The sequence below is a fragment of the Balaenoptera acutorostrata genome, chromosome 11 (genome assembly GCF_949987535.1).
Source record: "Balaenoptera acutorostrata chromosome 11, mBalAcu1.1, whole genome shotgun sequence".
In the NCBI taxonomy this organism is placed as follows: domain Eukaryota; kingdom Metazoa; phylum Chordata; class Mammalia; order Artiodactyla; family Balaenopteridae; genus Balaenoptera; species Balaenoptera acutorostrata.
The window spans coordinates 11,326,635-11,350,007 of NC_080074.1; the positions used below are offsets into that span (position 1 = coordinate 11,326,635).

The window sequence follows — 23,373 nt, forward strand, 5'->3', positions numbered from 1 at the left end:
TGGTCACCCCACCTCATGCTCTAGGGGACCAGGGGCTATAACCAGGCAACGGGCCTCGAGGGAGAGCTCAGATCTCCTGCACCTGCCCGCCAGCCTCCGGGGTGCCCACGGGGCGGGGCGGGGCGAGGCGGGGCGGGGCACTGCCTGCCTCCTGCCTCCGGCCTGTTTACATGCTCAGCCGCAGTGCTGTCCCCAGCCCAACAGGAGGCCCGTGGAGCCTGGGGCCACAGGCCACAGGGGACAAGGGCCAGACACCCCGGCCATGGCTGTGGGCCATTGATCCAGCCCAGGCTGGCTGGGTAGGGGGTGGGGAGACCTTGGTCTGGACAAACAGAGGCTCCGAGGCCTGCGTGCAGCAGGCCCGGCACCCACCTGCCACTCCCAAAGGTAAGTGGGGACCTCCAGGCCAGGGGACCAGGATCTATGAATGACCCCGTGACAGCGTCTACCTGGAGAGCCAGGCCTGGCTCCCTGGGGCTTAAGCCAACTGCCCTGCTCCGAGGCCTGGTCTGCTGGGCCTCACGGGCCAGAGAGTGACCCAGTGCGCAGAAGGCGAGGGGCCCACAGGGCTGGGGTCGGAGGCCAGGTGTGTGGACAGGCGCGGGGCAGCGGAGGGGCTGCAGGTTCCGGGGGCTGGGACGCCTGGGGCTCAGCTGGGACTGGTGGACTCTGGGGCAGGGACGGGGCAGGGGGGAGGCCTGGTCTGCCAGTCTGAGCACCCCATCCTGATTCTGGGCTGGACAAGCTGCCCCCTCCGTACGCAGGTACCCCACCTGGGCTTTCCGGTGCGGGAGACAGGCCCAGAGCCCCCTGCCACTGCACTATACAGGGGGCAGGCTCAGAGTTGAATGCGGCTGTGTGTGTGTGTGTGTGTGTGTGTGTGTGTGTGTGTGAGCAAGCATGCATCTAGCAGTTTGTATGTCACAGATAGCTGCGCGTGTACTTCAGCGTATTTCCATCTATGTACATCTGTGTGTGAGTTTATGAGTTTGTGTACGGAAGGGACTTTCACCCGTTCCCCCCAAGCCTGGGGACTCAGAGTCAAAGCAGCTCATGGTAGGGATTGACTCTAGGCCCGAATGGCCTCCCTGGTAGGTCCTAGATAAGAATCCCAGCTCTACCCCACTCTGCTCTGCCTTACCCTGGCTGAGTGACCTCGAATACGTCCTTTTCTCTCTCTGTACCTCAGTTTCCGCAACCATTAAGTAGAGACAGCAAGGCTGCTGGAGGTTGACATGGAATTCAGCTGTGGCGACAGCCAGCACGGGCTGGCACGCGGGAGGAGGAACGGCTCTGCCCCAGTGAGCTCAGCCTCCTGCGCACAGACCGAGCACCCACCAATGGTCAGAAGGGCAGGAGGGGGTGAGAAGCAGGTGCCAGGCTGGGGTCCAGGTTCTTGGATCAGGCGAGAAGCCTCAGGCCCCTGTGGAAATTGGGGGTACACCCAGTCCCTCCCTCCAGGCGCTCACCTTCAGGGGGACATGGGGGACAGAAAGAATACCCTCAAGATGAGCTGTGCATTGATGGGCGTGGCCCAGGATGCTTCAGAGAAGCAGCCACCCCTCCAGAGGCACTCTGGGAGGGCTGCCAGGAGGAGGTGAGAGCTGAGCTGAGGTGTGAAGGGGCCAGGTCAGGAGGTGGGCAGCCCAGGCAGAAGGAAGAAAGCAGGTGGTAAGCAAGAACTTTCAGGGTTCAAGAAACAATTGTGTGATGCTCTTCACCTAGCGCAGGCTAAGAACCCTAGATCTGTTAAAGGTTTCTACCATCTTCATTTTTAGAATCAGTCACCGAGAAGTCCAATGTTGCTGGGGTGCAGCAAGAGAAGAGCGGGAGAGGGGAGAAGGAGGCAGAAAAAGTTGGCCAGGCCACACGTGCACCCAGCGCCCTGGCCCAGCAGGAAGGAACCACTCTCTGCTCTCAGTGCAGGGCACACAGGGCAAACAGAAGAAAGCCCCTACTCTGGTGCAGCTTCCAGCCAGGGAGGACACAGACCAAGGACACGGAAGCATATCCTGCCATTTTAGTCTTGAAAAGAGCGATAAAGAAAAATGTAGCAGAGAGAGGGGAGTGGTCAGCGCAGGTCTCACTGAAGAGGTAACATTTGAGCAAAGACTTGAAGGAGGTAAAGGAGCAGGTCATGAGGCAAGACTGAAGGAAAAGCATTTCTGGCAGAGGGAACAGCAAGTGCCAAGGCCCTGAGGTGACCTGTACTCCATGTGTTGAAGGTCAGGAGCTGGGTGTGGCTACAGTAGAAGGAGGGAGAGGACAGAAAGGCGCACAAGGGCCATATCACGGAGTCCCTGGTGGGCTGTGACGAGGGCTTTGGGCTCTGGTCTAGGTGGGGCTTGTGAGCGGGGCACGTGATGAAGACCCCTCTGGCGGTCATGTGGGAATTGGCTAGTGAGGGTGGCCGGACCGGAGTCAAGGCGACAGATGATATTGACTTGGATGATGGTGGGAGCCACTGAGGTGCCAAGAAGAGGTTGGGTTCTGTGGGTAGTTGGAAGGTAGAGGCACAGACTTTTCTGGTGACTAGACCCTCAAAACAATGGGGGGACCATTATATAATAAGAATAAAAGACAGGAGCTTGGGGTCATCTTCACAACTGTCAGTTGTCACAACTGTCCACCTCCTGCTGGGCTATCAGCCCCAAGAGGATGGGAATGAGGTCTCTTATATTCACCAGTGTGACCCCCGTGCCCAGCACAGAGCCTTGGCACCAAGCAGGTGCTCAATAAAAATGGAGGGGCCTGGTGACTGAATCTAGGACCCCAGAGACCAGCACCGTCTTCCATGCCCTTGCTCCTGAAGGCAGCAAGATGTAGGAGAGAGCACTGCACTGGGAGTCTGGGGCCCTGGGGGCTCTACTCACCCATTCTTCTTTTTTTTTTTTTCTAATTGTATGTTTTTCAATTTTAATTCAGTTTTTAAAGGTTACTTTCTACTCATCCACCCTTTCCTGGAGGATTCGTTCACGTGGCAGGCCCTGTGCTGGGTTCTATGGGGATCCAGAGGTGAATAAGACACAGTCCCGCCTTTTTTGTGGGGGAGAGAAATGAAGCCAAAAGCCAGTCAGATTGTTGATCTGACCAAGGGCTGCCTAGGGGAGGAGGTGGCTTACTCTCCAGGGCCCAGAGCCCCATCGCTAGGCAGGTGGCCTTGGAGCTGGCCTTTAAGGGTCCCACCGTCCTTTAGGCAGAGGGTGTGTCTGTACAAAGGTGCATCTTGTGGACCTGCAGGGTGATGTGCGTGACGGAAGGTAGGGCTCCAGGGGCGAGGGCAGCAGCCTGGCCATGGAGGGTCTTGGGTGCCACGGCAAGGGGTTTGGAGGTGGCTGGGAACTTTGAGGGGATTCTGAGCAGGTGAATGGCTGGAGGTGGGCAGGGAGAGCTCTCTGGTGACAGCGTGGAGGAGGGGCTGGAGGAGGAGCTGGGAGGCAGGAAAGCAGTTGGGAGGCTGCCCCAGGAGTCCAGGTGGGAGGCAATGGGAACCCCAGGTGTATGGCCCCCCTACCAATTTGGGCTGTGTCTAATCTTAGGTTTTCTGAAAATGGGACCTTCTGTAATACTCAAAGTTCTCCCAGATGGATGTGAGAGCCATTTATGAGGGAGGCAAAATCCATGGAGTGAAAGCCTGGCTTGGGGGATGGGGAGAGGAAGGGTGAGGCGTACTGAGCATCCTACCTGGGACTGCTCTCCTAGATGCCTCCTCTAATGGACCTATGACCTTCTCTGAGCCTCAGTTTCCCCTTGTACCCTGTGCGGCAGTAGAGCATAGTGGTCAAGGCGTTATTCTGGAGACAAACCCCTTGCGTTTGCAGCCTGGCCCTGCCGCTAACCAAATGTGGGATCTCAGCCAAGTTGCTCAATCTCTCTGTGCCTCAACTTTCTCATCTGTAAAATGGGGATAATAAGAGAACCTATCCCCCCCCCCCAGATCTGTGGAAGGCTTACATGAGACAGTGCGTATAAAGCACGGGAAACAATTCAAATAAATGTCAGCTGTGATCACCTCTGTGCTCCCCGAGTCCCCAGTATCTCCTTGGTGATCCAGACTCGGAGTAAAATAGGGATGTGCCTCTCTGGCAGAGGGAGTGGACCTGGGGCTGAGAGAAGGCAGAAGCCGGCCCGTCACTGGGCTCTCCCGGCTCTAGCCACCCGCTCAGCTCACGGGGGACAGCCAGTTTCACCAGGGGTGCCCTGGACACTCTGGACAGTGGGCGGGGATGGCGGGGCTGCCCCACCCATCGCAGGATCTTTCCCATCCGTGGCCCTGGCCCCGTGAAAGCCAGCAGGGCCTGATACAGATGTCCAGATGTCCTCTGGTTGGGGTGGAGGGGAGTCCTATACCCAGGTGAGAATCACCAGCAGTCGCCTCTCTTCCTTGCATCCATGGGGGCCACTCAGGAGATCCCTGTGGCTGGAGCCAGAGATCCTTGACTGAGAACCTTTGAGCATCACAAAAGATCCCCGTTATCAGAAACCCTCTGTGTGAAAATCCAAGACTCAAAGCAAAGGACACCCCGCCCACCCACCCACACACACCTGGGGATGTATTTTAAAGCCGCAGTGGCCTTTTGGGATGTGGTAAGAGGAGGCTAATTTCCCACTTGCTCTGCTGGTGGGTGGGCGAGTGAAGGACCTTCTCTGGACTGTGGGAAAACCTGCCAGAGAAGCCAAATAGCACTCAGAAGTTTGCCTGAGGGTCTAGAGACACAGCCGCAGGTCTGGGGCACTGACCAGGGTGGCATTCAGGTATTATTTCATCATGATTTGTTAATTAACAGCTCATTTACAGGAAGTAGCCCAGAGTAGTGGAAAGAGCAGGGAGTCAGACACCTGGGCTCGACCCCCACTTACCTGCTGTGTGATCTTTGGTGAGTGGCTTAGCTTCTCTGGGCTTCAGTTTTTCCATCTGCAAAATGGGGCTGGTTGTCAATGCCAGACATTCAAATCACATTGGGAAAATGAGGCTAGGAAAACCCTGGACTGAGTTGCTGCTAAAACATTCTGGGTCTTAGTTTCCTCATCTGTTCAATGGGTGCAGAACCTTGAAAGGCTTTTGGAGGTTAAGCAAGATAATACATGTAAAGTGTCTACACAGAGTGGGCTGAGGAAGAGCACGGGGACGATGGTCCCCACATCCTGGTGACCAGAGGATTAAATGGGGTGATATCCGTAAAATGTCTTGCACAGACACTAAATGAATATTAGTTTTTGTCTCCTTCTCCTTCCTCTGCCCCTAAGAGACTTTGGGGCAGTGGGGAGACAAGAGGGGCGGCGCCCCTTGGAAGGCAGTCCCTGGCTCAGCACAGAGCCGGCTCAGGGCTTCTGGGGGAGGGCGAAGTGAATGGATTGAATCGATGTTGTGGAAGCTTTATTGTTGAGAAACAGGAGGAAGGAAAAAACATCCCCCGAATGGGAGGGAAGCTGAGGGCAAGAGGAGCTGGTTTACAGAAATGTGTGCTCCATGTATGCACCCCAGTTCCATCTGCGGGTACCTTGGGGGGTGGGGTTCAGGCAGTGAAACCTCCATCTCTCCTCTGACCGCAGATGCAAAGGTGGGGATTCTGGAGCCAGACCAGGTCCAGCTGGTCATCTGGGCGAGTTGCTCTGAGACGTGCGTCGCTCCTCTGTGAGATGGCTCAGTGCTCACTTTCAATTACTGCTACCGGGCGTTATTCTCCTCCTCCAAAAGGCAGGGGTGCCGTCTTACTTCTGTGCAAGGTTGGCGTTCAGTAAAGGCTCCCTTGCAAATGCCAGGCTGTTTCCAACCCTGGTCTGTTTCCTTGCCAGGATGCCCATGGCCGAGGCCCCCCAGGCGGCTGGCGGGCAGGGCGATGGAGGTGATGGCGAAGAGGCAGAGCCGGAGGGGATGTTTAAGGCCCCCGAGGACTCCAAGAGAAAAGTCCGCGACTACCTCCGCCTGGCTCCCTTGTGGCTGGCCCTGGTCGTGTTGGCTTCAGTGGGGGTCCTGCTCTGGTATTTCCTAGGTAACTGCGGGGCCCTTCGGAGAGGTACCTGGGGAGGACTTGCGGTGGTCGAGGGGGCACAGCAGGACAGATCAGGATTCCAGGCTCAGCAATACCTAGAAACCACTGTGCGACCTTGGACATGCACTTCTCTCTGAGTCTCCCTTCCTGTCCTGTGAGATGGGAGTGCAAGTTCCTTGCTGGGGCCTAGTGCCCCCAGTTCCCAGCAGCTGCGGAAGGAGTGCTCTCCCAGTACCCAGTTCTTGTAAAGTGACAAGCTGAAGGAGTGTAAACATTGCCTCCCCTTGCCTGCAGCCCTCCTGGGTTGCCCCTGGGGCTTGGAGCCACCTGGCTCAGCTGGAGGAGGCCCAGTGGTGCCGGTGGTGCTTGGCACCAATTAGTGCTTCTGTTCACTTGAGCCCGACCTGGGAGCTCTTCTAGGGTGGGGACCATAGTTCTATCACCTCTGAGTCTCCAGGGCCCAGCATGAGTGGGAATGAAGGGGAGGGAGGCACAGAACTCAGGTGTCCAGGGGGGTGTCCATGCACACAGATGGCTTTATACCCCAGCATGGGCACATGTGGAATTCAACCCAGAGGGAATGTGGGCGCGGGGGGCAGGGGAGGGCAAGAATGTCCAGAGCAGGTAGCTCAGGCGTCTCCCATGTCCTGAATTTTGGCCCTCCCTCTCTGGTATCACAGCCCTCAACCAGTCCCCTGGAACCCCAGGAGCAACTGGCCCATGTTCTGGGTCCATTCGTCCATCCTTCTATTCATTCATTCAGTACTGAGGACCTCCTATATGCCAGCTCTGTGCCAGGTTGTAGAGCTAGTTCTGCTCTCACCATAAAGCTTGGCATGTGCTAGGACAGAGAAAGCTGATGGGGCCCCGGTGGGACCCTAGCAGGGACAGCCCACCTTGCCCAAGTGATCAGAGACCTCCCATTATGCACTCTGCAAAAGTTAGATCATTTTCTTACTGACTGCATCTCCTGGTGGAATTTCAGGTCCACTGAAAGGAATGGGGACCCATTTTGGACCAGCCACTGGGGAGATCAGCCTCGGCCCAGCTCTAAAGGGGGTTGAGGTGGGGGGGTATTCTGGAACCCCTGGGTCCAAGCTGTTAGGAAACCTGGGTCTGATGAGGACCCACCTGCCGTGATGCCGGATGGATTGTGATTCCGTTCAGAGCCAAGCAACACAGGCCGGGAGCGGAAGCTGTGTGTATTTCACCACCGGCAGGAAGCCAGTGCCCCAGATAACACGGGGCTGCCGAGGCCTCCTTAGGCTGCGAGATAATTAGTCTTCAGGGGAAACCATAGAGAGTCAGGCTGGAGGCCCAGGAACTCACCTGCCAATTGTCTTTCTTCTCAGAGTCTGATTTCTCCTGATTACACTCCTAGAGTGAATCACCCCCCTGGGGGTGGGTGCTCCGCGGGGCTGAGGGCCCAGGGGGTGAGTGCCCCAAAGCCTCCACTGGGGGAAGCCAACCCCTTCCCCAAAGGGATGAGGACAGAGGAGGCACTTTAGGAGATATCTGAACGATTCCTCCCGCGCTGGGCCAGGCTGGGCTCCGGGTACCGGGCACTGGGCAAGGAGATGGATCAGAGACACGCCGTGTCTGGTCTGGAAGGGGAGCTGGACAAGAGGCCTGTTACACTGGAACAGGATAAGCCTGAAGGAGCGAATGACTGGTTAAGTGGCAGCCTGACCCAGAAAGTGGCCCAGGAGAGGAGAGGGTGGGGGCCGGCTTCCCAAGGCCGGTGGGCCCTGGGCTGGTCCACTTGGAGCCCTGTAGTGGGGCCCTTCATGCCACCCAGCTGTATTTCCCTGGTCTTCTCCTTCTCCTGCTCTCCTGGGCCACAGTTTTATGCTTTCTTCTCAAACCTCCCTCACCCCCCACCCACTTTGCCCCCTGCTTCAATGAGAAAACGGAACCACTCCGAAGAGAAGCCCCATAGATGCCCTCCCAGCTGTACCCACGTGCTCTGCGCTCTGCCCATCCCCACGTGTGAACCAGCCCTGCCCCCTCTAAAGTCAGCTGTCCTCCCGGCCCAGATCCCACTCCCTTTGTCCTCGTGGTGGCCGGACTCCAGCCATGTCCCCTCTCTCCTCCGGTGGCATCATCCGTCACTGTACAGCGCTTCTCATTGCTCCTGTACCGAATCCCTCTCATGCCTGCACACACACACACACACACACACACACACACACATACACAGCCATTTCTCTGCTCCCCTCTGCAGCAAATCCCTGTTGTCTGAAGACGCTTTGGCCTCCCATTCCACGCCTCTTTCAGGCACCCTTTCCGATCTGACTCCCTGCCCCTCACCCCCGAAACTCCAACAGTGCTTGTCAGGGTCACCAGTCCTCACGTTGCAGAATCCGGCGGTCAGTCCTCGTTGCATTTGTCCCATCGGCAGCACTTGACCGGGTGCCTCCCTGCCTCCTCCTTGACACGTTATCCTTACTTGGCTTCCAGGGCGCCCACACTTTCTTTTCCCTCAGTTCATGGTGGCTTCTCCTCCATGTCCTTTCCTGGTGGAGGGACCCTCCTCCTCCTTGCTTCCCCACCCCCGACATTCCCTTATCCCCTGAAGATTCCCAAATTTTCGTTTCCAGTCTGGGCCTCTCCCTTGAGCGCCACTGTATCACCAGGGCCTGCCCCTCCTCCAGGATGTCTAAGTGCATCTCAGACCCCACTGACAGTTAACTCTCTTGTGAACTGTCAGTCTACCTTTTGAGTATATTTTAAAGGGGCTTTCATTTTTAATTGATGTTTACCAGTTGTTAATATAAAATGATATTGAACTATTGATTTTCCATGTTTCAGAGGCAATGTGTGTTTATATATAAGATTTTGGAAGTTCAAGATGTTGAGAAAATGGTATATAACTTTAGGGTATCATCAATAGTGACCTAAGAAAATCCTTTAAAATTGAAAAAAAAATGGAGAGAACATCCCAGGTGGTGGCCATTCCATCCTTCCCGTTGCTCCCCTAACTGCTCTCCTTCTTTTACTCCCCAGCCCCAATTTTCCACCAGCACACCTGGTCCTCTCTAACCCCAAAATATACCCTGACTCCAATCACTTCTCTCCCTCTTCACTGTGCAGCCTGGTCCAGTCTCCCCTGGACTACTCTCACTCGGACGACTGCAGGAGCCTCCTGTAGGTCTCTCTGCTTCTGCCCTTGCCTCCTTAGAGCCTGTTCTCAACACAAAGGCAGAGGGATATTTTTACAAAGCAAATCAAATCATCTAACTTCTCTGCTTAGAGCCTCCCAGGGCTCCCGTCTCACTCAGAGCAAAAATCAAAGTCCTCCCAGGGTTGCAAGGCCCTACGTGACCTCCCCCTCGCCCATGTCATCTCCTCCTGCTCTCCCTTAGCCCACTCCTTGCTGTTCCTCAAACATCCAGACAAACTCCTGCCTCAGGGCCTTTGCACATGCCGGTCTGCTGCCTGAAATGCTCGTCCCATAGATTAACATCCACATGGCTGATACCATCTCCCTCTTCTCTGACCTCCAAGTTGCAGCCCACACCAGCCCTGATTTCCATGCCACTTACACCTCTAACTTGTCATGTCCTATGTTTGGTGTTAATTGTCTGTCTTTCTTGTTAGACTACAAGCTCTGAAGGACAGGCTTGTTTTTTCTTTATTATTTTGTTCATTGTTATACTGGTATATTCTCAAGTGCTCTAGGCCAGTCCCTAAACATAGCAGGTTCTCAATAAATATTTATTGAATGAATGAATAAATGACTGAATAGGGGTATAAACCCTGGGCTGTGAATCTATTGTCTTCACATCAGCCAAAACAATCTTTGCAAAACGGAAATCTGATGACATCATCCCTGATTTTAAACCTTTCATGGTTTCCCTTGCTCATTAGGGAAAGACCAAAATCTTGCCCTGCTGATGTCTCAGTCTCTTATTACCGCTCCCCGCTAACTGATTGCTCCAGCCAAACAAGCTTTTGGCCCTGGTCTTTACCATGATCCCTCTGTCGCAGGGCCTTTGCACATGCTATTCCTGCTGCCCTGAAGGCACTTCCCTCTTTCCCCTCTTCCCAGTTTACTCTCCACTCCTCCCATCTCAGATGGAGGGTCACCCTGGCCCAGGTTTTCTTTGTCATGTCCCCCCCTCAATAGCACCTTGTGCTTCTTCAAGATGCTGCTGGCAGATGAATCCCACAGGTTGTATGGTTACTGGGGGAACATCTGCCTTACCCACTACTGTCAGCTCCACACAGGGAGACCCATCTGTCTTGGTTTATTAGTGTACCCCACATAGTAGGTGCAACCTGAACAACCCGCTGGACAACACAGAGGTGCTAAACCAAGAACTTGACCTTCTGGGCCCATGTGGGTTCCTTGGCATCTATGTCCTGGACTGATCACTGGGTCAGCTTCTGCCTGGGAGCCTCTGGGACACCATTCATCAGTGGGCCTCTCTCCTCCCTGGCGTTGTGGGGCCAGTTTGCACAAACTACACAAACTCTGAATGACAATGACAAAGATGATGATGATGATGACGGTGGTGGTGCCTTGGAGGCCCAAGATGCTGGAGGCTGAGCTGGGGGTTCAGGGTGGCAGAAGAAGGTGTGGGGGACACAGGAGCCGTCCCCATCTGCTCCCTTGCTTAACTTTGCTGGTTTCTTCCTGGGTAGGGTACAAGGCAGAGGTGACGGTCAGCCAGGTGTACTCAGGCAGCCTCCGCGTGCTCAATCGCCACTTCTCCCAGGACCTTGCCCGCCGGGAGTCCAGTGCCTTCCGCAGTGAAACCACCAAAGCTCAGATGATGGTAGGAAGGATTGCGGGGTTGGGAGGGAAGGATGGTGGGGAGAAGAAGGGAGAGGGGAGGGGCCTGATCACATTAAGCCAGTGGGTTAGTCCATCCAGAACACTCACTGGGATCAGAGCCCTGTTCCAGGCACAATGGAATGGAGGTGGTGTAGGGTGGTGGGAAAGTTAGTGGGCTCTGGGGTCAAATGCACTTGGACTAAATCCTGATTGTGCCACTTAGTAGAAGCATGACCTTAGGAAATTAGGGCAGTGCAGGGATGCTGCCAGGACCCACCCACACAGCGTCTCTTGCCGGGCAATGGCTTACTTCACTGGGGATGGTCTCCCACGGCCAGCACCTGCCACTCTTAGGCCGCAGGACAGCACCCTGAAGGGCGGGCCGGAAGTGCTGAGGAGTTATTCCCAGCAGCAACCCTCAGACGTGAGAGATGGAGAAGGTGGATAAATACCCCGGCTCCCTTGGCCCTTGGCGGGAGCAGTTCTGAAGATGCCCCCGCAGTCACTCAGAGGTCCCTGTCGGATGGCACCTCAGTTGCCCCCAGCCCTGGCCGGCGCCTTCACAGCCGTGAACGGCTGCCTCCCTGCCCATCTGTCTTCCCCACTGGTGTCCCTTGGAATCACCTCCAAATAAACCACCTGCCTCAAGACCCGCTTCTGGGAGACCCACCCAAGGCTCTCTTTCCTTTCGTGTAAAGTGGAGTGATAACAACAGTGCCTGTCTGCAGGGTCGTCGTGGGGTTGAAATGAGACAGGAGAGAGTGTGGACATTACCTCTGTGCCGTTCAGAGTGCTTTAAGAACCCACGGTCCTGCCATTCCACCCTGCCAGCGGCACTGCCACTGAACACGTGCAAAGACCAACCAGCTGAGCTCCCGTGGCTGGTGGCTGGGGCTGAGGAGGGGAGCCCAGTGGGGCTTCTCAGAGTCGAGGAGTGACTTTTGATGAGGGGGAGAGGCCACTGGTGGTCTGACTGAGGTCAGAGCTGGTAGACGTGGAGGTGTTGTCAGAGGCAGTGCCCGGGTGTAGGGGGAGGGGTAAAAAGATGGAATGAGGTTTGTTTCCCGGCGTGGCCACTGCCCACCGTGTGACCAGGGGCAAGCCTCTCTACCCCGTAGGCTCCTCTGTCAAGCAGGGCTGCTGGGAGGGGCAAAGGGCATCCCAGGGCAGGAGGGGGTTTCTACAGAGTGTCACCAGGAGGCTCTGCTTGTTTCCCCTCCTTTTAGCTCAAGGAGCTCATTGCCAGCACCTGCCTGGGTACTTACTACAACTCCAGCTCTGTCTACTCCTTTGGGTGAGTCGCCCGGGCCCCACGACCGGCCCCTGCTAGAACCTTAGACTCAAAGAATGAAAGACACTGTAGGCTTCTGAGGCAATGGCTTCATGTTTTAAAATGGGGAAACTGAGGCACGGAGAGGAAACTTGGCTTCCTGCATGTGACCTCCCTTCACCCAGCTTGGCTTTCTCATCTGGAGAATAGGCACAATGGTGTGGTAAGGATTACCCTAGACAGTGGCCGTGGGGCCCTTAGCAACGGCCTGACGGGTATCAGGTGAGGACATGGAGGAGTGGTAGGCAGCTGTCCCATTCACTTATGACAGGGTCTGCGGCACACAACCTAACCTCTCGTGCCTCAGTTTTCTCATCTGTGAAATGGGGCTGTTGACAGCCCCTCCCTCAGAGGTTGTTAGGAGGCTTCCACGTGATAGTGGAGAGCAGAGCCTGGCAAGTAGTAAGCGCTCAATGCGCATGAGCCGCAGTTGGTGTCCTCCCCCAGCTCCCATCACGAGCAGGGGTCTGGGAGGGGCCCGAACTCCAGGCTCCGCCCCCAGCCCCTCTCACTGCTGCTGCATCAGGGAGGGACCGCTCACCTGTTTCTTCTGGTTCATCCTCCAAATCCCCGAGCACCGCCGGCCGATGCTGAGCCCCGAGGTGGTGCGGGCCCTGCTGGTGGAGGAGCTGCTGTCCACGGCCAACAGCTCGGCCCCTGTTCCCTACAGGGCCGAGTATGAGGTGGACCCCGAGGGCCTGGTGATCCTGGGTCAGTACTGGGGACGGGGAAAGTGGGACGGTCTGGCAAGGCCTGGGAAGGCTGCCGCCAGGGCTGGGATGCTCTCGGGGATGGGCCCCACCGAGAGGCCAGGAGCCAGGACTGAGAGGCGGGGCATGGGGGAGGGTGGGCAGTCAGGGTCAATGTCAGACAGGCTGGCTCTCATAGTCTCTTCTATTTTTACTTTCATTTTGTATTTCATTTTATTTATTTATTTTTGATCTCTGTTTATTTGTTTGTTCGTTTCCTTTCAACAGAAGCCAGTGTGAAAGACATAGTTGCACTGAATTCCACGCTGGGTATGCGACTTTGGTTTTTCCTCCCCACTTTCCTTTTGAGTTGGTGTTTTCCTTGGTTTGGTTGAGTGTCAGGGGTCCACATGGCTTCTATGGGTGCAGGGGGCATGGTCTGGGGTTACCCAGGGGACACCACGGTGGCCTCAGTGATGGGTCCTGAGCAAGACTGGGAGCTTGTGGGGGGAGGGGAGGAGGTATTGTGCACATGTGAACACGTGTGTCTGTGTGTCTCTTGTACAAAAGTGTGTGTGTGTTGCGTGTGGGGGGTGTGAGCGAGTAGCAGATTTATTTGCACATCAATGTGACCCTACTTTTCTGTCATGGAATTCCATTTGCCCACAATCTACCATTTCCACTGATGGTAGAAAATAATCTTGCCAATTCGAGGTATATCAATCACTTTGGCTATAAAACTTGGTCTTTGGGAGATATTTCTGTCACATTCAAGGATACTCCCTCCACCTTTTCCTTCCCTTTCTCAGCCAGCCAGGATAATCTGCCCTCTCCTCCCACCCCGCCCCCGTGCCCTATTGCTAAGGTCACCTTGCTTTTCTCCAAGGGGCTCCAGTCTTCCCACTGAACCCTGGGAAGCAAAGCACCAGCAGGGCCACCATGCTGTACAATGCCAGGGAGCACTGCCCACATTATGGTCTGTGTGACTGGAGACTGCTGCACTTGTGCAGTGTATCACCTAGGCTACTGTACCCTGTGGCTCTGAGCGTGAGCTCCAAAATTCCCAGGTTCTTCCTAGACTACCTAGGGAGGCAGAGTTGAAATCCTGGTTATACCTTTTCTGACCTTCCTCTCCTCCCATGTGGCTGGTCACATGCTTATTTCCTTGGTGAATGGAGGTGATGGAGTCAAAGGACAATTTTCAAATACTGAAAATCATGATTCTCATACAAAGATATGAGCACATGTCAAAGATTTATTTAACTCACTGATGAACGGACCAGTAGGATGTTCCCTCCTTGTGTCCAAAGGAGAGCACAAGAAACAGATCTTGTGCTTGTCTATCATCTAACACTGCATTGGTGCACATGTTGCCCTGACCCTTGGTCTGGAATGGGCCTTTCCATTGCCCTTGCCTGTGCTGGGTGTCCACATGTCCCCAAGTTTCTGGCAGTGGCTTTATAATGATCCTTATTTAGTTCAGTGCATGTCCAGAGCCCCTGCCCTCCTGGAGCGCAATGTCTAATGGGGCGAGGATGACAATTCAAGTCCTCTAAACGGGCTTTTGGGGCAGTTTGTCCATGCCAGGCCCCATGCCTGCTCTGAAGACACCAGCTGACCGTGTCCTCACCCCTGCCCTCGGAGGAGCTCTGAGCCCCATGAGGGAGACAGACACATAAACAGAATCTCACATCACCAAGTGCCAGGGCTAGAATAGAGGTCCCGGAGGCAGTGCAGAAAGGGAATCGTTCTGCCCTGGGGACAGAGGTGGACCCTGGGGGCTGTGACCCAAAGCAGAGGAAGGGACGAGCTTCTAGAGGGAGGAAGGAGTTGCTCCTGACCGGGGGTTCCTGGAAGCCTTCATGGAGGAGGGGGCAACAGACTCAGGATTGGGGGATAGGTAGGAATCTGTCAGGTCCAGCGGAGAGGGGGCACTCTGGGCAGAGGGAAGAGCATGAGCAAAGGCCAGGTGAGGAGGACACAGAAGGCAGGTCCATTTACTTTCTCCCAGGCTCCCCAAAGATGTTTCTGATTATCAACAGAGACCAGCACATCCCTCTCCACTTAATTTGCTTCACAAAAAAAGTAATTATTAAAATGGAAAAAGCAAAGCATCAGCTTGGAGCAAGATTTAAAGAATATAAACGCCTAGGAACAGCCAGGCACCTTTCCCCAGGGGTCCTGACCCTTCCCCTTGCAGGTGTCAGAGGTCTCTCCCTGGGGAGGTCAGCTCCCCAGCTGGAGTCAGGATGGCCAGGGAAGAGGGAGTTGAGCAAGAGGCCGCAGTATCAGAGCAAAGCCTGTTCATTCACCTCCATTCCCTTCCTGGTCCTCAGAACCACACAGAGAAGGAGGTGGGACAGGGGTCAGTACTGTGTCCATTTGACAGAACTCAGGGTGGCTGTGTGACTGGCCCAGAGTCACACAGCTGATAAGAGGTGGTGCCGGGACGACCATGCAGAGTCTGGACTCCCCGCATACCGGGCTGCCTCCCACATCCGGGGCTTACTCCCGAATCCTTACTGCTTCCTGGCAGAGCACCCATCCTCCCTGCTTCACAGGCTCATGATGAGGTTTAAATGACATACTTATGGCAGCATACTAGCTTGAGCTCACTTCCTCTACCCGGGCTGCCTCCCAGCCCCACTGGAACACACTGCCTTCTCTCCACCTGACATGAAGCCCTCAGCCCGCTCCCCTTATTGCTTGGCCATCCCACTGGTCTCCCGGCCTCCTCAGCTTTGCTCCCGGTAGCCAGAGGAGTCTGTGATCCAAGCCCGACCGTGTCCCAGCCCTGCCTAACCTTGCATGGCTCCCACGGCCGCAGGAGGAAAAGGCTTCTCTCCTGGGCGTGATCTGGGCCCTGCCTCCCTCCTCCCACTTGCCCTCCTGACTCAAAGTCCCCTGTCCGCCCTGGCCTGCGGCCCCTTCCTCACTCTGTGACCTCCCAGGACTTCCCTGGGAGCCCTCCTTTCCGAGCTATTCCGCCCAGTACCTGCATCTTTCCCTGCTACTCTCGTTGCTCCCGGGAAGTGACGGGACCTTTCTCTGGCACTCGCCTGGCATGGAGAGCTCAGTGAGTGCTAAGGGAACGAATGAATGAACCAATGAATGAGTGCATGGTTGAGGAGGCTGGGGATGGAAGCAGGAGGGAAACAGAAAGCTGGGATATAGCATATCTGGGCTGATCGCCATCCAGCTGCTCTCCCCACCCCACCCCTGCTTGCGTGAGGACCTGACAGGGCTGGGCCCACCGCGGGTCTCTCCTCCCAGCTAACAGGGGTCAGGGGGGCTGTCCCTCTCCCCACTCCAGGCTGCTACCGCTACAGCTACGTGGGCCAGGGCCAGGTCCTCCGGCTGAAGGGGCCCGACCCCCTGGCCTCCAGCTGCCTGTGGCACCTGCAGGGCCCCGAGGATCTCATGCTCAAACTCCGGCTCGAGTGGATGCTGGCTGACTGCCGGGACCGGCTGGCCATGTATGATGTGGCTGGGCCCCTCGAGAGGAGGCTTATCACCTCGTGAGTCCCTGGGAGGGCAGTGGGGGGAAGGTTGGGAAGGGGGTGACGGTGTGGGGTCAAAGCCACACCCAGTGTTCTGAGACAAGGGGTTGTGTGACCCCAGGCCCTGGTATTTGGTATCCGGGAGACAGGCCAGCCCAGAGGGAGATGGTGAGGGGAGACTGGAAATGGCTATGTGCTGTGAGCAATCCCCTTCCCCTCCCCCAGCCTCAGTTTCCCCATTTGTAACAAAACAGGTGTGCTAGATGACCCCTAAGGTCAGCTCTGGGAGGCGATGTGATCTTGTTAGAATGCTCCAGAGTCTGGCAGCCCCAGACTTCCAACCATACTCTACTGCTTTCTAGCAGTGTGCCCTAAGCCAAGTTACTTTGCTTCTCTGCACCTCAGTTTCCTCACCTGTAAAATGGGTGCACAGCCATGCCTACCTTGCAGGGTTATTGTGAGGAGTTAAATCAGACCTGCTGGGCCAGGCTCCTCACACATAGTAATGCTGTCCATTATTACTATACATTAAATGTATCCATTAAACATTCAGTAACTGCTATCCGTTACTACTATCATTATATATAGTCGAGTTGGGGCTGGGTCGCGAAGGGCATGGAATGCCAGGAGCAATCTGAACTTTAATACTTGCTAAGTGAGGAACTAACAGAAAGTTCTTGAGCAGAGGAGAAGGGCTTTAGGATATGACATGGAATGCAGAAGGCGGGCAGGTGGTGGGCCGTGGGGAGACCATGAAGGGGCTGGAAATGGCCTTGGCCTCCAGGAGCCTGATCACACCCCCACGGGGTGGGAGAGGGGCGTAAGTCTGTAGGAGGTCAGGCGAGACCCTGGTGCACCAGGCTGCTGCCTTCTCTGTCTTTCTCAGGCACCCAGCTTTCAGCTTTCGGGATGGGGGTGGGACCTGCATGTTCAGATCAAGGGCAGTCCTGAAGGGCGAGCTGGGTGAAGATTCTCCCTGGCCCCCTCCCCCGGGGCCTCTCTGACTCTCCAGGGTCTGAGGCTGCGCTCTCATCTGCAGCCACCCCCACCCCCGCCCTGCCCTGCTACGTGCTGACCGCAATCTGGCATGTGCGTGTGCGTGGGCTGGGTTCCTGGAGGGCTCTGGGGAGCGCAGAGAAGCTAGACACAGCTCATTTCCAGGCCTGATGAGGGTGGGGACGCTTTAGCCCTTTTCCTGGGGCTTCTCCAAGTGCCCCCCGCAGCCTGCTGTTGCAGAGGGGACCTGACTGCCGGCTCAGCTCTGTCCCTACTCACTGTGGCACCAAGTGGCTCACTCCGTCTCAGACCCTTGGAGAAGGTGTAAAATGATGGGTCAGACAAGACTAGGGGGTCCTCAGACTTGCACCCCAGACCATGAAGGGGGAACTTCGGTGGTAATGGGAAGACGGGGGGCGGGGGTGGAGGCTAAGTAAATAAAAGAAATCCCCAATATTAAAAGCAACCATTAAAGGCGACCTCAGGTCCCTCTTAATCCGAATATCTTACCTACCACCTGCTGGAGGAGAGGCGCAGTGGAGGCGGGGAGGGCCTGGTACCGGAGGGTGGACCCCTCCCCTCGCCCCCCACAGTGAGATCAAGCCAGCGGTGGTCAAAGCAGGAGGACGAGGAAGTGGGGACCAGTGCCTGGGCAGGCGGAGGCCAGGGGAAATGCCCTTTCCCAGGACCCTGGGGCACCAGGACCCTCCTGGGGAAATTCCTGGGATAGCTCAGTCTTCCCTCCACAGCAGCCGGGGTTGCCAGGGCTGCTGTGGGTGGTGTTTTTGAGGCTGTGCTTGGATTTCTCGCACTTCACTGGGTGCCTGCAGTCCCCCGCATGGCCGCCCACTCCCACTGGTCAGGGCCAGAGCCCCAGAGCCGGCACCCGGCCAGGCAGTACCTTGCAGCTGGATGTTGGCGTGCCCCCTCCGGGGGAAGCAGGGTTATTAGCTTTCTGGGAATTGGTCTACCGATTAGCAAGGGCCCCAGAGAATTCTGTCGGAGGCAAGGGGAAGTTTGGCAGAGGTTGGCAAAGAGTGAGGGAGAGGGAAGCCAGGAGCACCCCGCCTGAGATGGGCCGACCATGGGCATGGACACAGCAGGGGTGCCAGGCGCTGTCACAGGCGGTGCCTAGCGTGGGTCTGTCTCTGCTGTGGACCCAGGGTGGGGCCTTGGCACGTTCATGAGCCTGGGTTTCCCCACCTGGAAACCAAGCTGTTGACCTTGACAATCTCTGAAAAGCCTTTTCAGGGCTGACATTCCTCTAAGAGTCTAGAATTCTAAGATACTGCTATTTCCTCTGTGCCTTCCCCATGGCAAGCTCTGGGGAGAATCCTGGGGTGCCCAAGGGATCACCAGATGGCACACCTGTCTTCTCTCTATTCCAGCCCAGAACAGGGCCAGGGGTCAGGTGTGGCCAGCCAGCAGGCATAGTGCCAGTCTGGTCTGCTTGCTGGGCACTCAGGGGTCACAGGGATTCTGAGGGGGTGGAGGGGTGCTATGGGACTGGAATCAGCCATCATAGTCGAATTGTAAGCTCCAGAAGTCTGGGTAACCTCTTGGCTTCTCTCCCCTGAGGAGCTGGCCTGACCCTTACAGGGCCTCCAGTCAGCCCCCTGGGCCAGAGACGGTCAGACACCTGCCTGAGGACACACAGCGGACTAACCGAAGACCCAGATATATAGGCTGCCAGTCCCTCCTCCTCTGCTCCTCACGGAAACCCGCTGCCCTCCCTGATGCCTGTCTCAGACCCCACCACCCCCCTCGCCACCTTTCTCTGTCCCACCAGGGTCTATGGCTGCAGTCGCCAGGAGCCCGTGGTGGAGGTCCTGGCATCGGGCGCCATCATGGCGGTGGTCTGGAAGAAGGGCCTGCACAGCTACTATGACCCCTTCGTGCTCTCCGTGCAGCCCGTGGCCTTCCAGGGTGAGGGGTCAGGGGTCCCTAGGGGATGGGAGGGGCACAGTGGCAGAAGCCAGGGGTGCTCTTCGGGCTTGCCTTCACCCTCTTTGCTCTGGTTGGGGATGGGATGGGGGAGGGAAGGTTCTGGAAGCGCCTCTGCTCTCCAACCTCACCCCCACCCGTGGACCCCCTTTATCTCTCTCTATTCTCGCTCCATTTCCCCCACCTTCTCCCTCACCCCCTCCCCTGCCCCTCTCTCCCTCCCTCACTCATCACCCCTCATTCTCTCTCCTGCCCTCTTTCTGATTCTCTTTCCTGAGTTTACTGTCTGTCTTCCCTCCTCTCTCTGTCCTCCCCTGCCCCTCTTCCCTCTGCACCCACCCTGGCTGAGCCTGGAGCGTGGGGTCCACCAGACAACCCTCTCACACCAAAGGTCAACCATACAGTCGTCCCTGGAGATGGTGTAGGATGCTCAGGGGAGGGCGGTTCACAGCATTCCTTGGGAAAGGGTCCCCCAGGCTGCCCCAATGAGACTTCCCCACTCTCCTCCTGCTTCCGGATTCCCCCTCCTCCACCGCCTTTCTCAGGAAGAGCACGTCCCACCCTTCACACCGATGGCTGGCTGTCCTGGGCTGTCCTGGGCTCAGTGGAAGGGAGGGTTACAAACAGGAGCTACACAAAGAGCCTCTCCCCGCCTCTGCCGTCAGTCTGCCTCTTCCCACCCGCTTTCCCCTCCCTCCCCTGGTGTCCACCCCATTGGTCTCCTGCTAGTGACCCAGGTCCACAGGTGACCCCCCCTGGGAGTCCCTGGAGCTAAAGAGGTGCCAGAGCTGCCCGTTCTCATGGGCGTCTCTGACATAGCTCTACGGGGAGGGAATGGGGGGCTTTAGGGCCCCTGACTTCCATAGAAGGTGTTGTGGTAGCTGGGAACACACCTGCTCCCCATGCCTCGCCCTCTCACTGTGTGACCTCAGCCAAGCTGCTCCTCTTCCCCAAACCTCATCTTTGAAAAGGGGAACGATTCTCCCTCCCCAACCCCCGTAACTGTGAGGCTGGCGCAGCAGTGAACACATTCAGTAAACCGTGAAGGGTTGCACAGCTGATGTCAGTAGTGAACATTTATTGAGCACTTACTACATACCACGTCTGTTTAATCCACTCAACTACCCTATGAGGTATGTACTATTATCGTCCCTGTTTCACAGATGAGGAAACTGAGGCCCAAGGTCACACATTCACACTCAGTCATCAGGCTGTACTGTTTAGTTGTAGTAGGGGGCGTGGGCTTCAGCTGCCCCCCACCTGCTGGCAGGTGCAGCGGGGTGGGTCCAAGGCACCCTGTGTAACTTCTGTTCTCCGGGCCAAGCCTGTGAGGTGAATCTGACCCTGGAGGGCCGGCTGGAGCTGCAGGGCGTCCTCAGCACGCCATACTTCCCCAGCTACTACTCACCCAGCACCCACTGCTCCTGGCACCTCACGGTGAGCCCACCTACCCTCTGCCCAGAGCACCCTATAGACTTCGGGGGATCCCAGCTGGGAGGGGAGCACTGTCCTGCCTCTGCTGAAGCACCCACAGGCTGAGCTAACTGGGTACCACTCCTTCCAGGGTGGGTGGGATGGCTCTGTTGCCATGGCGATGCCTGTTTGCTGAGTGACTGACAGACCTCAGCCCCAGCTGGCACTCTGTGTTGGCAGGCCTCTTCCCCGCTTTGTTGTCCTGGGGGGTGGAACCACCGCCTGGCCGCAGCCCATGGGCCACCTGGTGACTAGCTCCTCTGTCCCAGGTGCCCTCCCTGGACTACGGCTTGGCCCTCTGGTTTGATGCTTACACTCTGCGGAGGCAGAAATACGACGTGCCGTGCACCCAGGGCCGGTGGACCATCCAGAACCGGAGGTACCCGCCCGGAACCCCCTTCCTGTCCCTGCAGGTAACCCCCCTTGGGAGCCCAAGTCTGGGACCTCAGAGGGGCATCATGCAAAGAGAGCGGAGGTCAGGCCTGTTGCCTCACCCTTGACCCAGTCCCTGTCCCGGCCCCCAACCCGGGCCTCAGCCACCCAGAAGTCTCAGACACACATTTGTCACCAGCCACCTTGGATGTTGATCCTAGTTAGAGTGAAATGGTTTCACTTCCTTGGGTGCTGTCAGCCCAAATCCTTAAATGAGATGATGCAGAGCCACAGGACTCAGCAGTGCTAGGGTGCCTTTCCCTAAACCCGCCCAAGTGCAAATGGAGGCATCTCTTGCCCGCTCCCTGCTGTTGGCCAAATTCAAGCGGCTTCCCGACTGTGGAGCTGCAGAGCCGGTGTCCATGCCGCTTTTGCTAACCTGACCACTTCCCAGGGCCACCCTGCATCACCCGTGCCCCCTGTGGGGCGCCAGCCCTTGCTATCTGTCCTGCCCTTGGCCCCCCGGTGACAAAGTTCCTGAGGAAGAATTGAGTCCCTTGGGGAGGTGGGCAGGACACAGCGTGCCCAGGCCATCCTCTGGTCAGTGTGCCTGCATTTTGATCAGTAGGATGAAGGCTGGGAAATGCCCACTGCGGCTGGCACTCTGCGGGCCACTGGTGGTCCTGACGGCTGCAAAGGAGTGGGGTGGGCAGGGAAGCAGGGAATGGAGGCAGTGCAGACGAGCTTTCCCTGGTCTGGGGAGTGAAGGAGAGAACTAGGGCATTCAAGGGAGGGGATATTTACAATGGGAGGGGCTCTGTGTCTAAATGCTGTGGGGGAGCGTCCCTTAGAGGCAGAGAGGATGGGTCAGGCACAGGGGATAACGGGGCGGGAGGGGAGTGGGAGGCATGGAGGGAAAGCAGGACACCCTCCCATGGCTCTATTTTTGCAGGGGGGGCAGAGGCTTGGGGAGAGAGAAGGGATCTCAAAGTAGCCTTGCAAAACTGGGGAGACCCCTCCCCACCTGCAGTCCAGAGATGCTGAAGAGAAGATTCTACATCTAGTAGCAGATTGGGCCTCTGCTCGCCTTCCAACCCTGAGATCCTAGGGGTCTAACAGAGGCTGGGATTCTAATATGCAAGGTTCTTGATTTCTTGGTTTCACAGATTTTGAGTATCCAAGATTCCAATACACTAAAGTTGGAAAGTTCTAGGACTCTGGAATTCTTGGATTCTGGGGTTGGTGTCCACGTTCACCAATGCTTGTATTTTTTTTTTTTATAAATTTATTTATTTGTCTTTTATTTGTGGCTGCGTTGGGTCTTTGTTGCTGCGCGCGGGCTTTTCTGTAGTTTCAGCGAGTGGGGGCTACTCTTCGTGGCGGTGCACGGGCGTCTCATTGGGTGGCTTCTCTTGTTGCAGAGCACGGACTCTAGGCTTGCGGGCTTCAGTAGTTGTGGCACTCGGGCTCAGTAGTTGTGGCGCACGGGCTTAGTTGCTCCGTGGCATGTTGGGATCTTCCCGGACCAGGGCTCGAACCTGTGTCCCCTGCATTGGCAGGCAGATTCTTAACCACTGCGCCACCAGGGAAGCCCAACGCTTGTATTTTGCTTATCGGTTGATCCTTTTGAAAAGCATCAGCCAGACGAAAGGGGACAGGGATTGATGATGCTCGTCGACTCGTCATCATCCTTTCCAGGGATTTTGCAATTTATCAGGGACCATGATTAAAAGGAAAAAGAAGACATGCTGAGGGTGTGAGTTCAGGCCTGTGCCGTTTGGGGGTGATGTCAAGTGGTGTGACTCTGCCCCGGTGCCTTTTGGAGAGCAGAAGGCATCTTGTTCCACGGGTCCCAGCATGTGGGTGGCATTTCTGGGCTTGGCTGCCTTGATCCTCTGTGGTGCTCCCTCAGGGCCCCTCCCCACCTGCCTGGGGGCTGCGCAGACTGAGGATGGCTGGGCTCACCCCCCAGTGTCAGGAGCCCAGAGTGACCCTGAGAGTGGTCCTTGATTCACGGCTCTCCACATGATGATAACGTTTTTTCCCGCCACCCTCTCAACCCCAGAGCTGAATCTGGTATCTCGACGAGGGGCTAGGAAGGGACGAGAAGGGCCTGGGGCTGATGCTCCCGCACTTACCCCCCACCGCCATGGCTATTCCATTAGCCGGGAGCCGGGCCCTGGCACCAGGCGCCCCATTCCACCTGCTTGGTGCTCAGCACAGGGCATCAGTTCATGGCCCGACAGCCTGGGATGTCAGAGGCATCATCATTCCATTTCCCAGAGAAGGGAATCGA

At 56.5% G+C, this 23,373-nt stretch overlaps 1 protein-coding gene across 1 annotated transcript in view; it reads left to right on the forward strand.

Annotated features, from left to right (window-relative positions):
• The first annotated feature begins 207 nt into the window (after positions 1 to 207).
• Positions 208 to 23,373, forward strand: part of TMPRSS6 (transmembrane serine protease 6) — a 37,095-nt gene continuing 13,929 nt past the window's right edge. Inside the window, exons 1-10 of the mRNA XM_007165664.2 lie at positions 208 to 387; positions 5,797 to 5,993; positions 10,641 to 10,774; positions 12,000 to 12,067; positions 12,630 to 12,814; positions 13,081 to 13,122; positions 16,106 to 16,310; positions 19,078 to 19,214; positions 20,557 to 20,669; positions 20,975 to 21,084. Coding sequence (XP_007165726.1) covers positions 5,798 to 5,993; positions 10,641 to 10,774; positions 12,000 to 12,067; positions 12,630 to 12,814; positions 13,081 to 13,122; positions 16,106 to 16,310; positions 19,078 to 19,214; positions 20,557 to 20,669; positions 20,975 to 21,084 — 1,190 coding nt within the window. The 5' untranslated portion in view covers positions 208 to 387; position 5,797. The remainder of the gene's footprint in view (positions 388 to 5,796; positions 5,994 to 10,640; positions 10,775 to 11,999; positions 12,068 to 12,629; positions 12,815 to 13,080; positions 13,123 to 16,105; positions 16,311 to 19,077; positions 19,215 to 20,556; positions 20,670 to 20,974; positions 21,085 to 23,373) is intronic.